At 33.6% G+C, this 24,661-nt stretch overlaps 2 protein-coding genes across 2 annotated transcripts; both read right to left on the bottom strand.

The window, feature by feature from the left end:
- Positions 1-6,533: 6,533 nt before the first annotated feature.
- LOC140008511 (senescence-specific cysteine protease SAG39-like) lies at positions 6,534-7,950 on the bottom strand. The gene is made up of 2 exons (XM_072053141.1): positions 7,435-7,950; positions 6,534-7,327 (listed from the first exon to the last, which is right to left on the bottom strand). The coding sequence occupies exons 1-2, from the start codon at positions 7,868-7,870 to the stop codon at positions 6,750-6,752; spliced, it is 1,014 nt and encodes a 337-aa protein (XP_071909242.1). The 5' UTR covers positions 7,871-7,950; the 3' UTR covers positions 6,534-6,749.
- Positions 7,951-18,771: 10,821 nt separating this feature from the next.
- Positions 18,772-20,188, bottom strand: LOC140008510 (senescence-specific cysteine protease SAG39-like). Its single transcript, XM_072053140.1, has 2 exons — positions 19,673-20,188; positions 18,772-19,565 (listed from the first exon to the last, which is right to left on the bottom strand). Exons 1-2 carry the CDS (start codon positions 20,106-20,108, stop codon positions 18,988-18,990), a joined length of 1,014 nt encoding a protein of 337 aa, XP_071909241.1. The 5' UTR covers positions 20,109-20,188; the 3' UTR covers positions 18,772-18,987.
- Between the last annotated feature and the right edge of the window lie 4,473 nt (positions 20,189-24,661).

Below are 24,661 nucleotides of genomic sequence, written 5' to 3'. Positions count from 1 at the left end.
TGCGGCAAGTCTTGCAGAAGAAGTTGATGAAGTTTCGATCGGAGTTCAATCTGCCCCGCGGAACATTCAAGTGCCGCCGCAATTTGTGTAAGGATTAGGACAGCAGAAGTTGATGGCTGTTAAAGAAATGTAAAGACCGGGACCTCAAGTAATTTACTGCAGTGTAACGGCGAAGACCTCGAAATTCATGTCCCATGCAGCAATTTCTGTGGAATTGATAAAGTCTCCATTAGAGTTCCGTTCGGAACATGCCAATGGCGGAGTCAGGACCCTAGAGTTAGGGCGTCAATTTACGATAGCACGATAATAGTAGAGTTTAAAACCAATAAATATGTCCATCTTAAAAATTCATACTCTCCTATGGTAAATATACTTTTTTTTAATTTAAATTGCGCTTAAAATTTATAGTGAAAATTACCTTTGAATTAACATTTTTGGTAAGTCTAACACTCTTGTGAAGGGTGATGATTATAATTTTTTAATTATTTTTGGGAGCTATGTATGATAGGAAAGGGATTTTTTAAAATTTTAGAAGGGCAAATAAGTAACGATATTAGAAATTTCTGAACTTTCTAAGCTTAAAACATAATTTTCTCAAAATTGAGGGGGTGCAATTGTTCTCCCTCAACTATATGTGGCTCCACCGCTGAAACATGCAAGTGCGACCGCGGTTACTAAGGCCGACTTGCAAGGACTAGAGCAGCAAAATGTCACGCAGAGAGTGAATTAAGTACCGAACTTTATTTTAGTTTTAGTCTATTTGAGTAAATTCCTAGGGTTGAAAGAGAAATGAAATTACTTGATTCTCAAAATCATCTCCATGAGAAAAGAGTTTGGTTTGCTAACTAATCAAGTTAATTATAAATAGTATTTTGTGCTCAGTAAAATTTTAAATTTAACTTGAACTTGATTCAATCAGCATAAAACTTGAAATTTATGTGTAAAAAAACTCAAGTTACTATAAATTGATTCAAGCTTGACTTGATTAAAGGTTATTTTAGTTCAATTTTTTGATAAGCAAATATGCCAAATTTGAACGTATTGCTGAACACATTAAAATAAATAAACAAAATTAAACACTGAAGTGTTTGGGTTGAGTAGACTCATTTACACTTGTATAAATGATGCCATTAGTAATCCTTGAAATTAAGTTCCTCGTGCTCTTAGTTAAATCCTCAACTTTTGAATGTGTCATCCTGGCTCTAATCTTTTCAATTTTCAAGCCAAATTCAAGTTTTTTTTCCATTTTAATTGCCTTCCTTGGGTTTGACTTGATGTCAATTTAGAAAGTAGGCAAACATTTTTGCTGCCTCTTATGGTTTTATTTAAATTAATTAGTGTTTAAGGTACATAATATATGCGTGCCGGTGATTAAAATTATGATCACTTGTAAATATTTGTCACAAAAAATGTTTTTCACTTGGAAAATATTTATGGTGAGGGTTTCTTGTATTGTGTTCACTTATTTATTTGGTAGTTGCTAACGTAATTAAAATCTCTACATTAAGCTCTTAAAAATAGGAGGCTGGGGAAGCAATCAATTCACTAAATTACCCTTGAAATTATTATTTCTGTATGTGTAGAAAAGGTAAATACTCTTACTAGTGAAGATATTACAAGAAGTTTAAAAAATGGCAAATATGTACTGGCACCACATAGTGGACTCCTCCTTTGTGTATTGTGTAGACTAGGTTAGTCTAACTGTGGAAGTCACAGCCGAAAATTTTATTTTAATTCATACTCTCTTGCATAATTGCAATGTTTCTAAACTCGGACTGGCCAGTGAATCGGAGAAGGGAGCAGTTCACGGTCCGACCGACCGATTTATCGGTTCATTGATATATATATATATATATATATATATATATATATATATATATATATGCTTGCAACTTCAGTACTAAGCACTCACAGTCACAGGTCGTCACTCTACACTTGAACTTGACGACTCATGCACAATCCAACATAGTTATTGATAACTTAAGTCCTTAAAATGCATTCATCAACACAATTTAAAACTAAATTTAAGTTGAGATAATAATAAAATTTCTAAAATATATACATGAAATGGAATGATAAACATAACCAAAATTTCTAAACCAAGTTGGACTGTCTGCATCAATTAAAAAAAAAAACCACCTATTTTGTACTTGTACTCCCCCAACAAAGCAAAAAGGGTACAAACCAGAGATTTTTAAAAAAAAAAAATCGAAGAAAGAAATAATAGTTATAAAATGAAACTAAAATTAAAAAAAAAAACTAATGGAATAAATTCATACCTTGAAGACCTTCACTGGATTGGTCAATGGCACTGCCAACAAAACAAACCCCAGTCAATGATGATTGCCTGGCTTCGAGTTATCTTTATCTATAAACAAAAATAGACAAAAAAGGACGAATTCATGTAAAAAAATAAAATAAAATAAAAAAGAAACTAGATTACTAGATTAGTGCTTCTTTAGATTTCCTTCAAAATTTACCTGTGCATTACACGAACTGCAACTCTGCAACTGAGCCAAAGAAATCATACAAAAATAGTTCAATTCATGGCCGAAAGGCTAAAAGGAGAAGAGGGAAAAGAAGATAGAGGAGGATGAGCCGATGAGGAAGTAAAGCAAAACAAAGAAATAAGAGCCGACGTGTCTTAGTCGCTAGTGCTGGGGTTTCTCTTTTTTAATTTAATTTTTAGTTTTTCACTAAATAAGTTAAGTAGATTTATACACAAAATACGTTTGTCCTGTGGTTGTAGTCTAACGGTAAGAAATCCTTCTTGTTGCCTTAAGGATTACGGTTCAAATCTTAGTGGTTGCATTCTTGAAATTGTTTTCATTTGAAAATTTTTAAAACTGCCGGTTCACTGTCTAAACGAGGATTAGGGTTCAAATCTTAGTGGTTGCATTCTTGAAATTGTTTTCATTTGAAAATTTTCAAAACCGCCGGTTCATTGTCTAAACGATTTTTCACAGTTTGTCCAGTTCACTTGGTTTCTAACGATTTTTCATTAATCTCCGGTTTTAGCATTAGACCGGACCGTTGAAATGTCCGGTTTGCAGTGCAGTCCAATTCTGAAAACATTGCATGATTGTGGTACCAATTAGCTGAAAACAACCGATTTGAGGAACACTTATGGAGATAATTTTACACAATGAATTGTAAGGTAACGGAAGAAAATCAAAGACTCAAAATCTTAACCCCTTAACTAGTCTCCATTATTACGTTGGCAGATCCATAACATATTGTAACTGTAACTACTTGGCTAACTAAATCAAGACTGTCGGGCATACTCTCCAAGCCCAGACAACTAGATGTAATCGAGAGTTTGCTAAAAATGCTTAAAAACTATAATTTTTTTTCTTGTTATCAAATACATTTGAATATGTTAATATCTAAATTCATTAACTTTAAATGCTAAATTGGGGTTTTCAAAAAAGGCCTAAGTTTTTTTTATGTACTATCAGTCAGTGTTTTCAGAACCGGACCGGACCGGCCGGTTCAACCGGTTGGACCGCGAACCGGACAGGCCAACGGTCCGGTCTAGAGCTAAACCCGGAGAGTAGTCAAGAACCGCTGGAAACCGGATGACTCGGACGAACCGGAAAAACCCGCTTAGACCGTGAACCGGCGGTTTTTGAAACTTTTCAAAATGAAATTCCAAATTGTAGCTGCCAAGAGTCAAACACCAAACCTTGTGTTTGTTATAAGAAGCCCTTACCACTGAGCCATAGGCAGCGGACATGATTATTTTGTGCAAATATCTACTTAACTTATTAAATGAAAAACTAAAAACACCCTAAACCTAAGATACATCAAACTTATTTCTTTGTATATAAAACATATATAAATGCAAAGATAGTAATAATTGTTAGTATATGTATATATATAATAAATTAGGTGTATTAAATGTGTTAGGACAACCGTTAAAAAAATCCTTTAATAAAATAGCTTTTTCAAATTATTTTTTAAATTTTTGTAGAAAATGTACGACAACGATTTAATATGTGTAGAATAAAAATAATCAAGAAATAAATTTGTGAAAAAATAAAAAATTAAAAAAAATGACAATCTAATTTGGTAACTAAATTGAATTGTTTAGATAAGTTATTGTTTTCAAAAATTTTAATTACATCAAAAACACTTGTGCTTTACATCACAAATATATTGTTGGTATATCTATGTTTGTTAATGTACTCCCCTTGATTATTAATGTAATCCCCTTGATTTTTTAATTTGTGAAAATAAATAAAAATACTTAGACTTTTAATTTCAGTTACAATCTCACAATAAAATAATGGTTGAAATGCAATAATAGATAGAAAGATTGAGTAGGGATATTCTTGCTCAATTGACATTGTAGACAAGTATTTAGGAAAAAAATTGATAAGTAATTATTATTTTAAAAAATATTTATAATTACATTGTACACATTCGTACTTTACATCATGACTCCTTGATTTTTTTTTTTAATTTGTGTGAATAAACAAAATACTTAAAAATTTTAATTTCAATTACAATCTCAAAACAATATCGTAGGTAGTAACATTGAATAAGGATATTGTTACCTAACTGACTGGTAAATAAATATTAAATAAGGGAACATTGATAAATAATTGGGCGCTAATAACAATTTTCTAGTGGACAAAAAATGTGAATATGGAGAATTTTTTTTCTTTCCAATGAATATGGACTGAGTGAGAAAGTCAAATGGCCGAATTGAAAACACAAATTTGAAAAAAGTTAAAAAAGAATTATTTTTTTAACCCAAATTATTTAATGCTACAACCACTCACTTTTATCTCATTTTTTGTTTCTTATCAAGTTTGCATTTCTATTTTCGATTCTCTTGACTTCCTTCGAACTCCAAACTTTCTTTTTTAAATTGCAATCTCTAAATCCCAGAGGCATAAATTTAAAATTTAAGTTTACAATGTCAAATCCTCATAGACGTGAATTTTGTATAATTTCAAAATATTGTGATATTTTTTGGATAGATTTAAGATTATTTTGGTAGATATAATTGAAATTGAAATGAAATTTATTTGTTTTAACTTATAATTTAAAAAATTTATTTTTGAAAATCCAAGTTATTCAAAAATAGTAAACTTTTCATCATATAAAGTTTTAAATTAGTCTATTGCATGTCTTATTTTGTGCATATATATATTTATATAAATTATTTTTAAAAAAATTCATTGAACCGAGGTTGAACCGGTCCGACCGGTTGAACCTCGACCCTTTCACTTCGCCGGTTCAATTGACGGTCCGGGTTTTAAAACATTGCTATCAGTGTGTATTTTTTATTTTTTTTTACATTAATAGGTTTACCCTTCTTGCTAATTTTTTTTCTTAAGGTAGGGGAAAAATTCAAAAACATATTAGTTAAAGAGTAAGTTTTTATACATTGAATCTTAAACCTCATCCTTCTTGCTAATTTTTTCAAAGGCAAGGAAAAATTCAAGAAAATATTAGTTAAAGAGTAAGTTTTTTATACACTATCAGTGAACAATTTTTTTTTCTTTTTACACTAGAAGATTCACCCTTCTTGCTAATTTTTTTAAGGTAGGGAAAAAACTCAAGTTACATATTAGTTACAAAGTAAGTTTTTTGATGCAATGCATTGTCAGTATATAATTTTTTTTTTTTTTACACTAGAAGATTCACCCTTCTTGCTACTTTATCTCAGGGCAAGGAAAAATTCAATAGCATATTAGTTAAAGGGTAAGTTTTTAATACATTGTTAGTGTACAAATTTTTTCATAATAGCATATTCACCTTTCTTCCTAATTTTTTTGTCAAGGCAAGGAAAACTTCAACAACATATTAGTTAAAGAGTAAATTTTTTATATACTGTCAGTGAACATTTTTTTTACACTAGCATATTTAGATCATGCCATATAATATAAATTCAAATTTGGGATTCAAATCATTCACATATGTGATGCATTTATAACTACTAGTGTTTAAAAAATCACTACACACATGTGATGCACTTAAGAAGTTTATGAGGAATTTATCTGTGTGGTTGTTTTCTTAAGCACCGACTCTAGTGAATTATATGGAGAGGGCTAGTGCAGTCAGGTACAGTTCAGTCCGGTTATTGTATTTATTATATTATTTGATGCGTAATTACATTACATTATTGTATTCAAGATAAAATTAATATATATGAATAAAATATTCAACATAGTACAATATTATGATGTATGTGTACACTACAAATTTAAACATGTACACTGAACGGACCAAACCGTACAAAAACACAATTGTATTGAGTCATTGTCCAAATTTATATATACGCGAGCAACACGATATTTATCAAGGTATTTTGTTAGGATAGTCTAGCGAGTTCTTATGCACCAACTCTTCTGACTTGCGCGATTATTGGTTACTCAAGAATTCTTTCCCGTTATTATGAATTCTTCCTTTCCAGTTAGACTGGTAATATTTCTTTTCTCAGCATATATGGGCAGCACCAAAAAAAAAAAAAAAGACTATTCCTCCAAAAAAAAAATAATAAATAAAGAAGAAGATCATACTTCACTAAAGAGACCAAACACCATTTATTCAGGCAAAAACAAGAAACAATACATGTTAAGCTGATAAAGGCTATATGAGATACGTAATAAAAGGCACTGCATCACAAGACAAGATGCTAGTTTCATGCTTATAACATCAGACCGTGATATATAGAAAAAGCAGAATTGCTTTCTAATTAATGAAGCACCAGCAATTATTTCAACATTTAAACTATTCTAAGCAGTGGGATAAGAAGCCTGGCTGGCGATGCCACAAAGGCCTTCTGGAGCACCAGTGTCTCTCTGAAGGCGCATGTACCCATCCTCACCCCAGCTAGTTCCCCAGGAATTCTTAACCAACCAATACTTGGTTCCATCCTCACTTGTACCGTATCCAACTAGTGTCACGGCATGGTCCAAGTTATTCCCACAATCGCCGGAGAAAACGCCGCTTTGATAGTTTTTGAAGTCCATGCCGCTGCCTTCAATGCCAACTGATACGGGTTGTTTAGACACGGCCTGCAGAAGAGCATCCTCGTTATTCTGAGGGACATCTTCATAACTTGTGATCCGGACAGCTCCTTGGTCGTTATTGCAAGTGCCATCAGCTCCTTGATATGGGTACTCGGATTCAGTGGCGAGGCCATTGCTAGCAATGAAATTAAATGCTTCATCCATGCGACCTCCACTGCAGCCATGATTACTACTGGTATCACAGTCAACAAGCTGTTGCTCAGACAGCGAGGTTAGCTGACCGGCTTTGAGTTTATGAATTCCTTCTACGGCTGCAACAGCTGAAAATGCCCAACAACATCCTGCATTTTCATTATCCAAAGGGGTTTTTCATCCTAATTAGCCCAACTTCATATAGACATTTTGGCATGGAAAGCATATACTAATGGTGGTCAAATATTGGACTTACCACAAGCTGCCTGGTCCTTGACTCCAGTGACAGCACCTTTCTGTCTCCAGTCCGTGGAAGGCGGAGCGTCACTGACATCTGCATACCTGAATGAAGTTCCTTGAGATACGTCTTTCCTTGGTTTGTAGTTGTACCCAGTGCTGGCTGATAGGAACTCTTCGTTTGTCAGGTCAGCAAATCGGTTAATGCCCAACACGTAAGACTTGTTCCCAGCCTTGTTGAAGGCCTCAATGTACTCCACAGTTTCCTTGAAAATCTTGAATCGCTTTGCCTTCTCTGCCTCATCCTTGTAAACCCGTCCGTGTTCAACCATCCACTGCTCGTGCTTTTCAGTCAATGAGGCTTCATCCAAGCTGCGGGCCGTAGCTTGAGAAGCCAACATCGCCAGCAGTAAGAATGCGGCAGTAACCAGCATAGAATTGAATGTCCAAGCCATTGTTTGATTAAGAGCTCAAAGAAACAAGTGAATGGAAGAATCTGAGAGTATAAAGCCAATAAATTATGGTGCAAAAGATTTGAATGGGAAGCCACACTGCTTCCATTCAGAATACCAGCTAGCTATTTATAGATTTCAGTTCGGAAAGCTGAGTTAATTATGACCAAATTTCCATCGTTTTGGTCCTAGAAACTCTGGCAAAATTATGCCCTAGATTGATGGGCAATCAGAAGCTCGGTTGGCATGCGTGAGCGTTGGTTTTGGGGCAGACGTAGGAAGTATTTGTGATACTCTTTATCAAACTATTAAGAATTAGTTATATGTGATACTCTTTAGTGAATGGTCTATTTAGAAACAACTTTATTCCCCTTTTCTTCTAATGAAACCTATCCTGAAATTATGCACTATTTCTTACTTAGACATTTGTACCTTATGCTCTTGCAGTTTATCTTATATTTAAGTAATTGAAGAAATATGAAACTAAAAAATAATATAATATATTGAAAAGCGGTGAGGTGTCTTAAAATAAAAAATGTTTGCATCTTTCACATTTGGAAACATCTATATATGACTACACTAATATCAAATCAGGTGATGCAATGTATCCAAAAATTGGAGTTTTGAATGCAACGTTCAAAATAAACACGAGTTAAGGGTATAATTCAACTTGATTTTTTTAGGTAAATAATAAAGAAAAGTACAACAGATGGGGATGGCAAACCCGTCTATTGTCCTCATCAAAAGCAAAGGATACTTCACGGGGACATGATTCAATAAACACAAAGTATCTATCCAGATTACATCCCAGTATAGCTAGTGGTGCATCAGCACATCCCAGAATCACTTTAGTTGAACAAGAAGATGCCATCGAAGTCTATGCAGCAAGTCCAGTCGGAGAAGTTGATAAACTGCCGGAGTTCATTCTTCCCCGTCGAACACTCTTGTGCTCCGCGATTGGTAAGGGTAAGGACAAAAATTGATGGCTGTTCAAGACCTGTAATGAGCAAGACCTCAGTAATTTGTAAACCAAGAAGCTGATTCGCTAATGAAGTCTATGCGGCAAGTCTTGCAGAAGAAGTTGATGAAGTTTCGATCGGAGTTCAATCTGCCCCGCGGAACATTCAAGTGCCGCCGCAATTTGTGTAAGGATTAGGACAGCAGAAGTTGATGGCTGTTAAAGAAATGTAAAGACCGGGACCTCAAGTAATTTACTGCAGTGTAACGGCGAAGACCTCGAAATTCATGTCCCATGCAGCAATTTCTGTGGAATTGATAAAGTCTCCATTAGAGTTCCGTTCGGAACATGCCAATGGCGGAGTCAGGACCCTAGAGTTAGGGCGTCAATTTACGATAGCACGATAATAGTAGAGTTTAAAACCAATAAATATGTCCATCTTAAAAATTCATACTCTCCTATGGTAAATATACTTTTTTTTAATTTAAATTGCGCTTAAAATTTATAGTGAAAATTACCTTTGAATTAACATTTTTGGTAAGTCTAACACTCTTGTGAAGGGTGATGATTATAATTTTTTAATTATTTTTGGGAGCTATGTATGATAGGAAAGGGATTTTTTAAAATTTTAGAAGGGCAAATAAGTAACGATATTAGAAATTTCTGAACTTTCTAAGCTTAAAACATAATTTTCTCAAAATTGAGGGGGTGCAATTGTTCTCCCTCAACTATATGTGGCTCCACCGCTGAAACATGCAAGTGCGACCGCGGTTACTAAGGCCGACTTGCAAGGACTAGAGCAGCAAAATGTCACGCAGAGAGTGAATTAAGTACCGAACTTTATTTTAGTTTTAGTCTATTTGAGTAAATTCCTAGGGTTGAAAGAGAAATGAAATTACTTGATTCTCAAAATCATCTCCATGAGAAAAGAGTTTGGTTTGCTAACTAATCAAGTTAATTATAAATAGTATTTTGTGCTCAGTAAAATTTTAAATTTAACTTGAACTTGATTCAATCAGCATAAAACTTGAAATTTATGTGTAAAAAAACTCAAGTTACTATAAATTGATTCAAGCTTGACTTGATTAAAGGTTATTTTAGTTCAATTTTTTGATAAGCAAATATGCCAAATTTGAACGTATTGCTGAACACATTAAAATAAATAAACAAAATTAAACACTGAAGTGTTTGGGTTGAGTAGACTCATTTACACTTGTATAAATGATGCCATTAGTAATCCTTGAAATTAAGTTCCTCGTGCTCTTAGTTAAATCCTCAACTTTTGAATGTGTCATCCTGGCTCTAATCTTTTCAATTTTCAAGCCAAATTCAAGTTTTTTTTCCATTTTAATTGCCTTCCTTGGGTTTGACTTGATGTCAATTTAGAAAGTAGGCAAACATTTTTGCTGCCTCTTATGGTTTTATTTAAATTAATTAGTGTTTAAGGTACATAATATATGCGTGCCGGTGATTAAAATTATGATCACTTGTAAATATTTGTCACAAAAAATGTTTTTCACTTGGAAAATATTTATGGTGAGGGTTTCTTGTATTGTGTTCACTTATTTATTTGGTAGTTGCTAACGTAATTAAAATCTCTACATTAAGCTCTTAAAAATAGGAGGCTGGGGAAGCAATCAATTCACTAAATTACCCTTGAAATTATTATTTCTGTATGTGTAGAAAAGGTAAATACTCTTACTAGTGAAGATATTACAAGAAGTTTAAAAAATGGCAAATATGTACTGGCACCACATAGTGGACTCCTCCTTTGTGTATTGTGTAGACTAGGTTAGTCTAACTGTGGAAGTCACAGCCGAAAATTTTATTTTAATTCATACTCTCTTGCATAATTGCAATGTTTAAACGAGGATTAGGGTTCAAATCTTAGTGGTTGCATTCTTGAAATTGTTTTCATTTGAAAATTTTCAAAACCGCCGGTTCATTGTCTAAACGATTTTTCACAGTTTGTCCAGTTCACTTGGTTTCTAACGATTTTTCATTAATCTCCGGTTTTAGCATTAGACCGGACCGTTGAAATGTCCGGTTTGCAGTGCAGTCCAATTCTGAAAACATTGCATGATTGTGGTACCAATTAGCTGAAAACAACCGATTTGAGGAACACTTATGGAGATAATTTTACACAATGAATTGTAAGGTAACGGAAGAAAATCAAAGACTCAAAATCTTAACCCCTTAACTAGTCTCCATTATTACGTTGGCAGATCCATAACATATTGTAACTGTAACTACTTGGCTAACTAAATCAAGACTGTCGGGCATACTCTCCAAGCCCAGACAACTAGATGTAATCGAGAGTTTGCTAAAAATGAATGCGGCAGTAACCAGCATAGAATTGAATGTCCAAGCCATTGTTTGATTAAGAGCTCAAAGAAACAAGTGAATGGAAGAATCTGAGAGTATAAAGCCAATAAATTATGGTGCAAAAGATTTGAATGGGAAGCCACACTGCTTCCATTCAGAATACCAGCTAGCTATTTATAGATTTCAGTTCGGAAAGCTGAGTTAATTATGACCAAATTTCCATCGTTTTGGTCCTAGAAACTCTGGCAAAATTATGCCCTAGATTGATGGGCAATCAGAAGCTCGGTTGGCATGCGTGAGCGTTGGTTTTGGGGCAGACGTAGGAAGTATTTGTGATACTCTTTATCAAACTATTAAGAATTAGTTATATGTGATACTCTTTAGTGAATGGTCTATTTAGAAACAACTTTATTCCCCTTTTCTTCTAATGAAACCTATCCTGAAATTATGCACTATTTCTTACTTAGACATTTGTACCTTATGCTCTTGCAGTTTATCTTATATTTAAGTAATTGAAGAAATATGAAACTAAAAAATAATATAATATATTGAAAAGCGGTGAGGTGTCTTAAAATAAAAAATGTTTGCATCTTTCACATTTGGAAACATCTATATATGACTACACTAATATCAAATCAGGTGATGCAATGTATCCAAAAATTGGAGTTTTGAATGCAACGTTCAAAATAAACACGAGTTAAGGGTATAATTCAACTTGATTTTTTTAGGTAAATAATAAAGAAAAGTACAACAGATGGGGATGGCAAACCCGTCTATTGTCCTCATCAAAAGCAAAGGATACTTCACGGGGACATGATTCAATAAACACAAAGTATCTATCCAGATTACATCCCAGTATAGCTAGTGGTGCATCAGCACATCCCAGAATCACTTTAGTTGAACAAGAAGATGCCATCGAAGTCTATGCAGCAAGTCCAGTCGGAGAAGTTGATAAACTGCCGGAGTTCATTCTTCCCCGTCGAACACTCTTGTGCTCCGCGATTGGTAAGGGTAAGGACAAAAATTGATGGCTGTTCAAGACCTGTAATGAGCAAGACCTCAGTAATTTGTAAACCAAGAAGCTGATTCGCTAATGAAGTCTATGCGGCAAGTCTTGCAGAAGAAGTTGATGAAGTTTCGATCGGAGTTCAATCTGCCCCGCGGAACATTCAAGTGCCGCCGCAATTTGTGTAAGGATTAGGACAGCAGAAGTTGATGGCTGTTAAAGAAATGTAAAGACCGGGACCTCAAGTAATTTACTGCAGTGTAACGGCGAAGACCTCGAAATTCATGTCCCATGCAGCAATTTCTGTGGAATTGATAAAGTCTCCATTAGAGTTCCGTTCGGAACATGCCAATGGCGGAGTCAGGACCCTAGAGTTAGGGCGTCAATTTACGATAGCACGATAATAGTAGAGTTTAAAACCAATAAATATGTCCATCTTAAAAATTCATACTCTCCTATGGTAAATATACTTTTTTTTAATTTAAATTGCGCTTAAAATTTATAGTGAAAATTACCTTTGAATTAACATTTTTGGTAAGTCTAACACTCTTGTGAAGGGTGATGATTATAATTTTTTAATTATTTTTGGGAGCTATGTATGATAGGAAAGGGATTTTTTAAAATTTTAGAAGGGCAAATAAGTAACGATATTAGAAATTTCTGAACTTTCTAAGCTTAAAACATAATTTTCTCAAAATTGAGGGGGTGCAATTGTTCTCCCTCAACTATATGTGGCTCCACCGCTGAAACATGCAAGTGCGACCGCGGTTACTAAGGCCGACTTGCAAGGACTAGAGCAGCAAAATGTCACGCAGAGAGTGAATTAAGTACCGAACTTTATTTTAGTTTTAGTCTATTTGAGTAAATTCCTAGGGTTGAAAGAGAAATGAAATTACTTGATTCTCAAAATCATCTCCATGAGAAAAGAGTTTGGTTTGCTAACTAATCAAGTTAATTATAAATAGTATTTTGTGCTCAGTAAAATTTTAAATTTAACTTGAACTTGATTCAATCAGCATAAAACTTGAAATTTATGTGTAAAAAAACTCAAGTTACTATAAATTGATTCAAGCTTGACTTGATTAAAGGTTATTTTAGTTCAATTTTTTGATAAGCAAATATGCCAAATTTGAACGTATTGCTGAACACATTAAAATAAATAAACAAAATTAAACACTGAAGTGTTTGGGTTGAGTAGACTCATTTACACTTGTATAAATGATGCCATTAGTAATCCTTGAAATTAAGTTCCTCGTGCTCTTAGTTAAATCCTCAACTTTTGAATGTGTCATCCTGGCTCTAATCTTTTCAATTTTCAAGCCAAATTCAAGTTTTTTTTTCCATTTTAATTGCCTTCCTTGGGTTTGACTTGATGTCAATTTAGAAAGTAGGCAAACATTTTTGCTGCCTCTTATGGTTTTATTTAAATTAATTAGTGTTTAAGGTACATAATATATGCGTGCCGGTGATTAAAATTATGATCACTTGTAAATATTTGTCACAAAAAATGTTTTTCACTTGGAAAATATTTATGGTGAGGGTTTCTTGTATTGTGTTCACTTATTTATTTGGTAGTTGCTAACGTAATTAAAATCTCTACATTAAGCTCTTAAAAATAGGAGGCTGGGGAAGCAATCAATTCACTAAATTACCCTTGAAATTATTATTTCTGTATGTGTAGAAAAGGTAAATACTCTTACTAGTGAAGATATTACAAGAAGTTTAAAAAATGGCAAATATGTACTGGCACCACATAGTGGACTCCTCCTTTGTGTATTGTGTAGACTAGGTTAGTCTAACTGTGGAAGTCACAGCCGAAAATTTTATTTTAATTCATACTCTCTTGCATAATTGCAATGTTTCTAAACTCGGACTGGCCAGTGAATCGGAGAAGGGAGCAGTTCACGGTCCGACCGACCGATTTATCGGTTCATTGATATATATATATATATATATATATATATATGCTTGCAACTTCAGTACTAAGCACTCACAGTCACAGGTCGTCACTCTACACTTGAACTTGACGACTCATGCACAATCCAACATAGTTATTGATAACTTAAGTCCTTAAAATGCATTCATCAACACAATTTAAAACTAAATTTAAGTTGAGATAATAATAAAATTTCTAAAATATATACATGAAATGGAATGATAAACATAACCAAAATTTCTAAACCAAGTTGGACTGTCTGCATCAATTAAAAAAAAAAACCACCTATTTTGTACTTGTACTCCCCCAACAAAGCAAAAAGGGTACAAACCAGAGATTTTTAAAAAAAAAAAATCGAAGAAAGAAATAATAGTTATAAAATGAAACTAAAATTAAAAAAAAAAACTAATGGAATAAATTCATACCTTGAAGACCTTCACTGGATTGGTCAATGGCACTGCCAACAAAACAAACCCCAGTCAATGATGATTGCCTGGCTTCGAGTTATCTTTATCTATAAACAAAAATAGACAAAAAAGGACGAATTCATGTAAAAAAATAAAATAAAATAAAAAAGAAACTAGATTACTAGATTAGTGCTTCTTTAGATTTCCTTCAAAATTTACCTGTGCATTACACGAACTGCAACTCTGCAACTGAGCCAAAGAAATCATACAAAAATAGTTCAATTCATGGCCGAAAGGCTAAAAGGAGAAGAGGGAAAAGAAGATAGAGGAGGATGAGCCGATGAGGAAGTAAAGCAAAACAAAGAAATAAGAGCCGACGTGTCTTAGTCGCTAGTGCTGGGGTTTCTCTTTTTTAATTTAATTTTTAGTTTTTCACTAAATAAGTTAAGTAGATTTATACACAAAATACGTTTGTCCTGTGGTTGTAGTCTAACGGTAAGAAATCCTTCTTGTTGCCTTAAGGATTACGGTTCAAATCTTAGTGGTTGCATTCTTGAAATTGTTTTCATTTGAAAATTTTTAAAACTGCCGGTTCACTGTCTAAACGAGGATTAGGGTTCAAATCTTAGTGGTTGCATTCTTGAAATTGTTTTCATTTGAAAATTTTCAAAACCGCCGGTTCATTGTCTAAACGATTTTTCACAGTTTGTCCAGTTCACTTGGTTTCTAACGATTTTTCATTAATCTCCGGTTTTAGCATTAGACCGGACCGTTGAAATGTCCGGTTTGCAGTGCAGTCCAATTCTGAAAACATTGCATGATTGTGGTACCAATTAGCTGAAAACAACCGATTTGAGGAACACTTATGGAGATAATTTTACACAATGAATTGTAAGGTAACGGAAGAAAATCAAAGACTCAAAATCTTAACCCCTTAACTAGTCTCCATTATTACGTTGGCAGATCCATAACATATTGTAACTGTAACTACTTGGCTAACTAAATCAAGACTGTCGGGCATACTCTCCAAGCCCAGACAACTAGATGTAATCGAGAGTTTGCTAAAAATGCTTAAAAACTATAATTTTTTTTCTTGTTATCAAATACATTTGAATATGTTAATATCTAAATTCATTAACTTTAAATGCTAAATTGGGGTTTTCAAAAAAGGCCTAAGTTTTTTTTATGTACTATCAGTCAGTGTTTTCAGAACCGGACCGGACCGGCCGGTTCAACCGGTTGGACCGCGAACCGGACAGGCCAACGGTCCGGTCTAGAGCTAAACCCGGAGAGTAGTCAAGAACCGCTGGAAACCGGATGACTCGGACGAACCGGAAAAACCCGCTTAGACCGTGAACCGGCGGTTTTTAAAACTTTTCAAAATGAAATTCCAAATTGTAGCTGCCAAGAGTCAAACACCAAACCTTGTGTTTGTTATAAGAAGCCCTTACCACTGAGCCATAGGCAGCGGACATGATTATTTTGTGCAAATATCTACTTAACTTATTAAATGAAAAACTAAAAACACCCTAAACCTAAGATACATCAAACTTATTTCTTTGTATATAAAACATATATAAATGCAAAGATAGTAATAATTGTTAGTATATGTATATATATAATAAATTAGGTGTATTAAATGTGTTAGGACAACCGTTAAAAAAATCCTTTAATAAAATAGCTTTTTCAAATTATTTTTTAAATTTTTGTAGAAAATGTACGACAACGATTTAATATGTGTAGAATAAAAATAATCAAGAAATAAATTTGTGAAAAAATAAAAAATTAAAAAAAATGACAATCTAATTTGGTAACTAAATTGAATTGTTTAGATAAGTTATTGTTTTCAAAAATTTTAATTACATCAAAAACACTTGTGCTTTACATCACAAATATATTGTTGGTATATCTATGTTTGTTAATGTACTCCCCTTGATTATTAATGTAATCCCCTTGATTTTTTAATTTGTGAAAATAAATAAAAATACTTAGACTTTTAATTTCAGTTACAATCTCACAATAAAATAATGGTTGAAATGCAATAATAGATAGAAAGATTGAGTAGGGATATTCTTGCTCAATTGACATTGTAGACAAGTATTTAGGAAAAAAATTGATAAGTAATTATTATTTTAAAAAATATTTATAATTACATTGTACACATTCGTACTTTACATCATGACTCCTTGATTTTTTTTTTTAATTTGTGTGAATAAACAAAATACTTAAAAATTTTAATTTCAATTACAATCTCAAAACAATATCGTAGGTAGTAACATTGAATAAGGATATTGTTACCTAACTGACTGGTAAATAAATATTAAATAAGGGAACATTGATAAATAATTGGGCGCTAATAACAATTTTCTAGTGGACAAAAAATGTGAATATGGAGAATTTTTTTTCTTTCCAATGAATATGGACTGAGTGAGAAAGTCAAATGGCCGAATTGAAAACACAAATTTGAAAAAAGTTAAAAAAGAATTATTTTTTTAACCCAAATTATTTAATGCTACAACCACTCACTTTTATCTCATTTTTTGTTTCTTATCAAGTTTGCATTTCTATTTTCGATTCTCTTGACTTCCTTCGAACTCCAAACTTTCTTTTTTAAATTGCAATCTCTAAATCCCAGAGGCATAAATTTAAAATTTAAGTTTACAATGTCAAATCCTCATAGACGTGAATTTTGTATAATTTCAAAATATTGTGATATTTTTTGGATAGATTTAAGATTATTTTGGTAGATATAATTGAAATTGAAATGAAATTTATTTGTTTTAACTTATAATTTAAAAAATTTATTTTTGAAAATCCAAGTTATTCAAAAATAGTAAACTTTTCATCATATAAAGTTTTAAATTAGTCTATTGCATGTCTTATTTTGTGCATATATATATTTATATAAATTATTTTTAAAAAAATTCATTGAACCGAGGTTGAACCGGTCCGACCGGTTGAACCTCGACCCTTTCACTTCGCCGGTTCAATTGACGGTCCGGGTTTTAAAACATTGCTATCAGTGTGTATTTTTTATTTTTTTTTACATTAATAGGTTTACCCTTCTTGCTAATTTTTTTTCTTAAGGTAGGGGAAAAATTCAAAAACATATTAGTTAAAGAGTAAGTTTTTATACATTGAATCTTAAACCTCATCCTTCTTGCTAATTTTTTCAAAGGCAAGGAAAAATTCAAGAAAATATTAGTTAAAGAGTAAGTTTTTTATACACTATCAGTGAACAATTTTTTTTTCTTTTTACACTAGAAGATTCACCCTTCTTGCTAATTTTTTTAAGGTAGGGAAAAAACTCAAGTTACATATTAGTTACAAAGTAAGTTTTTTGATGCAATGCATTGTCAGTATATAATTTTTTTTTTTTTTACACTAGAAGATTCACCCTTCTTGCTACTTTATCTCAGGGCAAGGAAAAATTCAATAGCATATTAGTTAAAGGGTAAGTTTTTAATACATTGTTAGTGTACAAATTTTTTCATAATAGCATATTCACCTTTCTTCCTAATTTTTTTGTCAAGGCAAGGAAAACTTCAACAACATATTAGTTAAAGAGTAAATTTTTTATATACTGTCAGTGAACATTTTTTTTACACTAGCATATTTAGATCATGCCATATAATATAAATTCAAATTTGGGATTCAAATCATTCACATATGTGATGCATTTATAACTACTAGTGTTTAAAAAATCACTACACACATGTGATGCACTTAAGAAGTTTATGAGGAATTTATCTGTGTGGTTGTTTTCTTAAGCACCGACTCTAGTGAATTATATGGAGAGGGCTAGTGCAGTCAGGTACAGTTCAGTCCGGTTATTGTATTTATTATATTATTTGATGCGTAATTACATTACATTATTGTATTCAAGATAAAATTAATATATATGAATAAAATATTCAACATAGTACAATATTATGATGTATGTGTACACTACAAATTTAAACATGTACACTGAACGGACCAAACCGTACAAAAACACAATTGTATTGAGTCCTTGTCCAAATTTATATATACGCGAGCAACACGATATTTATCAAGGTATTTTGTTAGGATAGTCTAGCGAGTTCTTATGCACCAACTCTTCTGACTTGCGCGATTATTGGTTACTCAAGAATTCTTTCCCGTTATTATGAATTCTTCCTTTCCAGTTAGACTGGTAATATTTCTTTTCTCAGCATATATGGGCAGCACCAAAAAAAAAAAAAAAGACTATTCCTCCAAAAAAAAAATAATAAATAAAGAAGAAGATCATACTTCACTAAAGAGACCAAACACCATTTATTCAGGCAAAAACAAGAAACAATACATGTTAAGCTGATAAAGGCTATATGAGATACGTAATAAAAGGCACTGCATCACAAGACAAGATGCTAGTTTCATGCTTATAACATCAGACCGTGATATATAGAAAAAGCAGAATTGCTTTCTAATTAATGAAGCACCAGCAATTATTTCAACATTTAAACTATTCTAAGCAGTGGGATAAGAAGCCTGGCTGGCGATGCCACAAAGGCCTTCTGGAGCACCAGTGTCTCTCTGAAGGCGCATGTACCCATCCTCACCCCAGCTAGTTCCCCAGGAATTCTTAACCAACCAATACTTGGTTCCATCCTCACTTGTACCGTATCCAACTAGTGTCACGGCATGGTCCAAGTTATTCCCACAATCGCCGGAGAAAACGCCGCTTTGATAGTTTTTGAAGTCCATGCCGCTGCCTTCAATGCCAACTGATACGGGTTGTTTAGACACGGCCTGCAGAAGAGCATCCTCGTTATTCTGAGGGACATCTTCATAACTTGTGATCCGGACAGCTCCTTGGTCGTTATTGCAAGTGCCATCAGCTCCTTGATATGGGTACTCGGATTCAGTGGCGAGGCCATTGCTAGCAATGAAATTAAATGCTTCATCCATGCGACCTCCACTGCAGCCATGATTACTACTGGTATCACAGTCAACAAGCTGTTGCTCAGACAGCGAGGTTAGCTGACCGGCTTTGAGTTTATGAATTCCTTCTACGGCTGCAACAGCTGAAAATGCCCAACAACATCCTGCATTTTCATTATCCAAAGGGGTTTTTCATCCTAATTAGCCCAACTTCATATAGACATTTTGGCATGGAAAGCATATACTAATGGTGGTCAAATATTGGACTTACCACAAGCTGCCTGGTCCTTGACTCCAGTGACAGCACCTTTCTGTCTCCAGTCCGTGGAAGGCGGAGCGTCACTGACATCTGCATACCTGAATGAAGTTCCTTGAGATACGTCTTTCCTTGGTTTGTAGTTGTACCCAGTGCTGGCTGATAGGAACTCTTCGTTTGTCAGGTCAGCAAATCGGTTAATGCCCAACACGTAAGACTTGTTCCCAGCCTTGTTGAAGGCCTCAATGTACTCCACAGTTTCCTTGAAAATCTTGAATCGCTTTGCCTTCTCTGCCTCATCCTTGTAAACCCGTCCGTGTTCAACCATCCACTGCTCGTGCTTTTCAGTCAATGAGGCTTCATCCAAGCTGCGGGCCGTAGCTTGAGAAGCCAACATCGCCAGCAGTAAGAATGCGGCAGTAACCAGCATAGAATTGAATGTCCAAGCCATTGTTTGATTAAGAGCTCAAAGAAACAAGTGAATGGAAGAATCTGAGAGTATAAAGCCAATAAATTATGGTGCAAAAGATTTGAATGGGAAGCCACACTGCTTCCATTCAGAATACCAGCTAGCTATTTATAGATTTCAGTTCGGAAAGCTGAGTTAATTATGACCAAATTTCCATCGTTTTGGTCCTAGAAACTCTGGCAAAATTATGCCCTAGATTGATGGGCAATCAGAAGCTCGGTTGGCATGCGTGAGCGTTGGTTTTGGGGCAGACGTAGGAAGTATTTGTGATACTCTTTATCAAACTATTAAGAATTAGTTATATGTGATACTCTTTAGTGAATGGTCTATTTAGAAACAACTTTATTCCCCTTTTCTTCTAATGAAACCTATCCTGAAATTATGCACTATTTCTTACTTAGACATTTGTACCTTATGCTCTTGCAGTTTATCTTATATTTAAGTAATTGAAGAAATATGAAACTAAAAAATAATATAATATATTGAAAAGCGGTGAGGTGTCTTAAAATAAAAAATGTTTGCATCTTTCACATTTGGAAACATCTATATATGACTACACTAATATCAAATCAGGTGATGCAATGTATCCAAAAATTGGAGTTTTGAATGCAACGTTCAAAATAAACACGAGTTAAGGGTATAATTCAACTTGATTTTTTTAGGTAAATAATAAAGAAAAGTACAACAGATGGGGATGGCAAACCCGTCTATTGTCCTCATCAAAAGCAAAGGATACTTCACGGGGACATGATTCAATAAACACAAAGTATCTATCCAGATTACATCCCAGTATAGCTAGTGGTGCATCAGCACATCCCAGAATCACTTTAGTTGAACAAGAAGATGCCATCGAAGTCTATGCAGCAAGTCCAGTCGGAGAAGTTGATAAACTGCCGGAGTTCATTCTTCCCCGTCGAACACTCTTGTGCTCCGCGATTGGTAAGGGTAAGGACAAAAATTGATGGCTGTTCAAGACCTGTAATGAGCAAGACCTCAGTAATTTGTAAACCAAGAAGCTGATTCGCTAATGAAGTCTATGCGGCAAGTCTTGCAGAAGAAGTTGATGAAGTTTCGATCGGAGTTCAATCTGCCCCGCGGAACATTCAAGTGCCGCCGCAATTTGTGTAAGGATTAGGACAGCAGAAGTTGATGGCTGTTAAAGAAATGTAAAGACCGGGACCTCAAGTAATTTACTGCAGTGTAACGGCGAAGACCTCGAAATTCATGTCCCATGCAGCAATTTCTGTGGAATTGATAAAGTCTCCATTAGAGTTCCGTTCGGAACATGCCAATGGCGGAGTCAGGACCCTAGAGTTAGGGCGTCAATTTACGATAGCACGATAATAGTAGAGTTTAAAACCAATAAATATGTCCATCTTAAAAATTCATACTCTCCTATGGTAAATATACTTTTTTTTAATTTAAATTGCGCTTAAAATTTATAGTGAAAATTACCTTTGAATTAACATTTTTGGTAAGTCTAACACTCTTGTGAAGGGTGATGATTATAATTTTTTAATTATTTTTGGGAGCTATGTATGATAGGAAAGGGATTTTTTAAAATTTTAGAAGGGCAAATAAGTAACGATATTAGAAATTTCTGAACTTTCTAAGCTTAAAACATAATTTTCTCAAAATTGAGGGGGTGCAATTGTTCTCCCTCAACTATATGTGGCTCCACCGCTGAAACATGCAAGTGCGACCGCGGTTACTAAGGCCGACTTGCAAGGACTAGAGCAGCAAAATGTCACGCAGAGAGTGAATTAAGTACCGAACTTTATTTTAGTTTTAGTCTATTTGAGTAAATTCCTAGGGTTGAAAGAGAAATGAAATTACTTGATTCTCAAAATCATCTCCATGAGAAAAGAGTTTGGTTTGCTAACTAATCAAGTTAATTATAAATAGTATTTTGTGCTCAGTAAAATTTTAAATTTAACTTGAACTTGATTCAATCAGCATAAAACTTGAAATTTATGTGTAAAAAAACTCAAGTTACTATAAATTGATTCAAGCTTGACTTGATTAAAGGTTATTTTAGTTCAATTTTTTGATAAGCAAATATGCCAAATTTGAACGTATTGCTGAACACATTAAAATAAATAAACAAAATTAAACACTGAAGTGTTTGGGTTGAGTAGACTCATTTACACTTGTATAAATGATGCCATTAGTAATCCTTGAAATTAAGTTCCTCGTGCTCTTAGTTAAATCCTCAACTTTTGAATGTGTCATCCTGGCTCTAATCTTTTCAATTTTCAAGCCAAATTCAAGTTTTTTTTTCCATTTTAATTGCCTTCCTTGGGTTTGACTTGATGTCAATTTAGAAAGTAGGCAAACATTTTTGCTGCCTCTTATGGTTTTATTTAAATTAATTAGTGTTTAAGGTACATAATATATGCGTGCCGGTGATTAAAATTATGATCACTTGTAAATATTTGTCACAAAAAATGTTTTTCACTTGGAAAATATTTATGGTGAGGGTTTCTTGTATTGTGTTCACTTATTTATTTGGTAGTTGCTAACGTAATTAAAATCTCTACATTAAGCTCTTAAAAATAGGAGGCTGGGGAAGCAATCAATTCACTAAATTACCCTTGAAATTATTATTTCTGTATGTGTAGAAAAGGTAAATACTCTTACTAGTGAAGATATTACAAGAAGTTTAAAAAATGGCAAATATGTACTGGCACCACATAGTGGACTCCTCCTTTGTGTATTGTGTAGACTAGGTTAGTCTAACTGTGGAAGTCACAGCCGAAAATTTTATTTTAATTCATACTCTCTTGCATAATTGCAATGTTTCTAAACTCGGACTGGCCAGTGAATCGGAGAAGGGAGCAGTTCACGGTCCGACCGACCGATTTATCGGTTCATTGATATATATATATATATATATATATATATATGCTTGCAACTTCAGTACTAAGCACTCACAGTCACAGGTCGTCACTCTACACTTGAACTTGACGACTCATGCACAATCCAACATAGTTATTGATAACTTAAGTCCTTAAAATGCATTCATCAACACAATTTAAAACTAAATTTAAGTTGAGATAATAATAAAATTTCTAAAATATATACATGAAATGGAATGATAAACATAACCAAAATTTCTAAACCAAGTTGGACTGTCTGCATCAATTAAAAAAAAAAACCACCTATTTTGTACTTGTACTCCCCCAACAAAGCAAAAAGGGTACAAACCAGAGATTTTTAAAAAAAAAAAATCGAAGAAAGAAATAATAGTTATAAAATGAAACTAAAATTAAAAAAAAAAACTAATGGAATAAATTCATACCTTGAAGACCTTCACTGGATTGGTCAATGGCACTGCCAACAAAACAAACCCCAGTCAATGATGATTGCCTGGCTTCGAGTTATCTTTATCTATAAACAAAAATAGACAAAAAAGGACGAATTCATGTAAAAAAATAAAATAAAATAAAAAAGAAACTAGATTACTAGATTAGTGCTTCTTTAGATTTCCTTCAAAATTTACCTGTGCATTACACGAACTGCAACTCTGCAACTGAGCCAAAGAAATCATACAAAAATAGTTCAATTCATGGCCGAAAGGCTAAAAGGAGAAGAGGGAAAAGAAGATAGAGGAGGATGAGCCGATGAGGAAGTAAAGCAAAACAAAGAAATAAGAGCCGACGTGTCTTAGTCGCTAGTGCTGGGGTTTCTCTTTTTTAATTTAATTTTTAGTTTTTCACTAAATAAGTTAAGTAGATTTATACACAAAATACGTTTGTCCTGTGGTTGTAGTCTAACGGTAAGAAATCCTTCTTGTTGCCTTAAGGATTACGGTTCAAATCTTAGTGGTTGCATTCTTGAAATTGTTTTCATTTGAAAATTTTTAAAACTGCCGGTTCACTGTCTAAACGAGGATTAGGGTTCAAATCTTAGTGGTTGCATTCTTGAAATTGTTTTCATTTGAAAATTTTCAAAACCGCCGGTTCATTGTCTAAACGATTTTTCACAGTTTGTCCAGTTCACTTGGTTTCTAACGATTTTTCATTAATCTCCGGTTTTAGCATTAGACCGGACCGTTGAAATGTCCGGTTTGCAGTGCAGTCCAATTCTGAAAACATTGCATGATTGTGGTACCAATTAGCTGAAAACAACCGATTTGAGGAACACTTATGGAGATAATTTTACACAATGAATTGTAAGGTAACGGAAGAAAATCAAAGACTCAAAATCTTAACCCCTTAACTAGTCTCCATTATTACGTTGGCAGATCCATAACATATTGTAACTGTAACTACTTGGCTAACTAAATCAAGACTGTCGGGCATACTCTCCAAGCCCAGACAACTAGATGTAATCGAGAGTTTGCTAAAAATGCTTAAAAACTATAATTTTTTTTCTTGTTATCAAATACATTTGAATATGTTAATATCTAAATTCATTAACTTTAAATGCTAAATTGGGGTTTTCAAAAAAGGCCTAAGTTTTTTTTATGTACTATCAGTCAGTGTTTTCAGAACCGGACCGGACCGGCCGGTTCAACCGGTTGGACCGCGAAC

The sequence above is a fragment of the Coffea arabica genome, chromosome 6c (genome assembly GCF_036785885.1).
Source record: "Coffea arabica cultivar ET-39 chromosome 6c, Coffea Arabica ET-39 HiFi, whole genome shotgun sequence".
NCBI classification, from domain to species: domain Eukaryota; kingdom Viridiplantae; phylum Streptophyta; class Magnoliopsida; order Gentianales; family Rubiaceae; genus Coffea; species Coffea arabica.
This window is presented reverse-complemented; position numbering and strand designations above follow the sequence as displayed.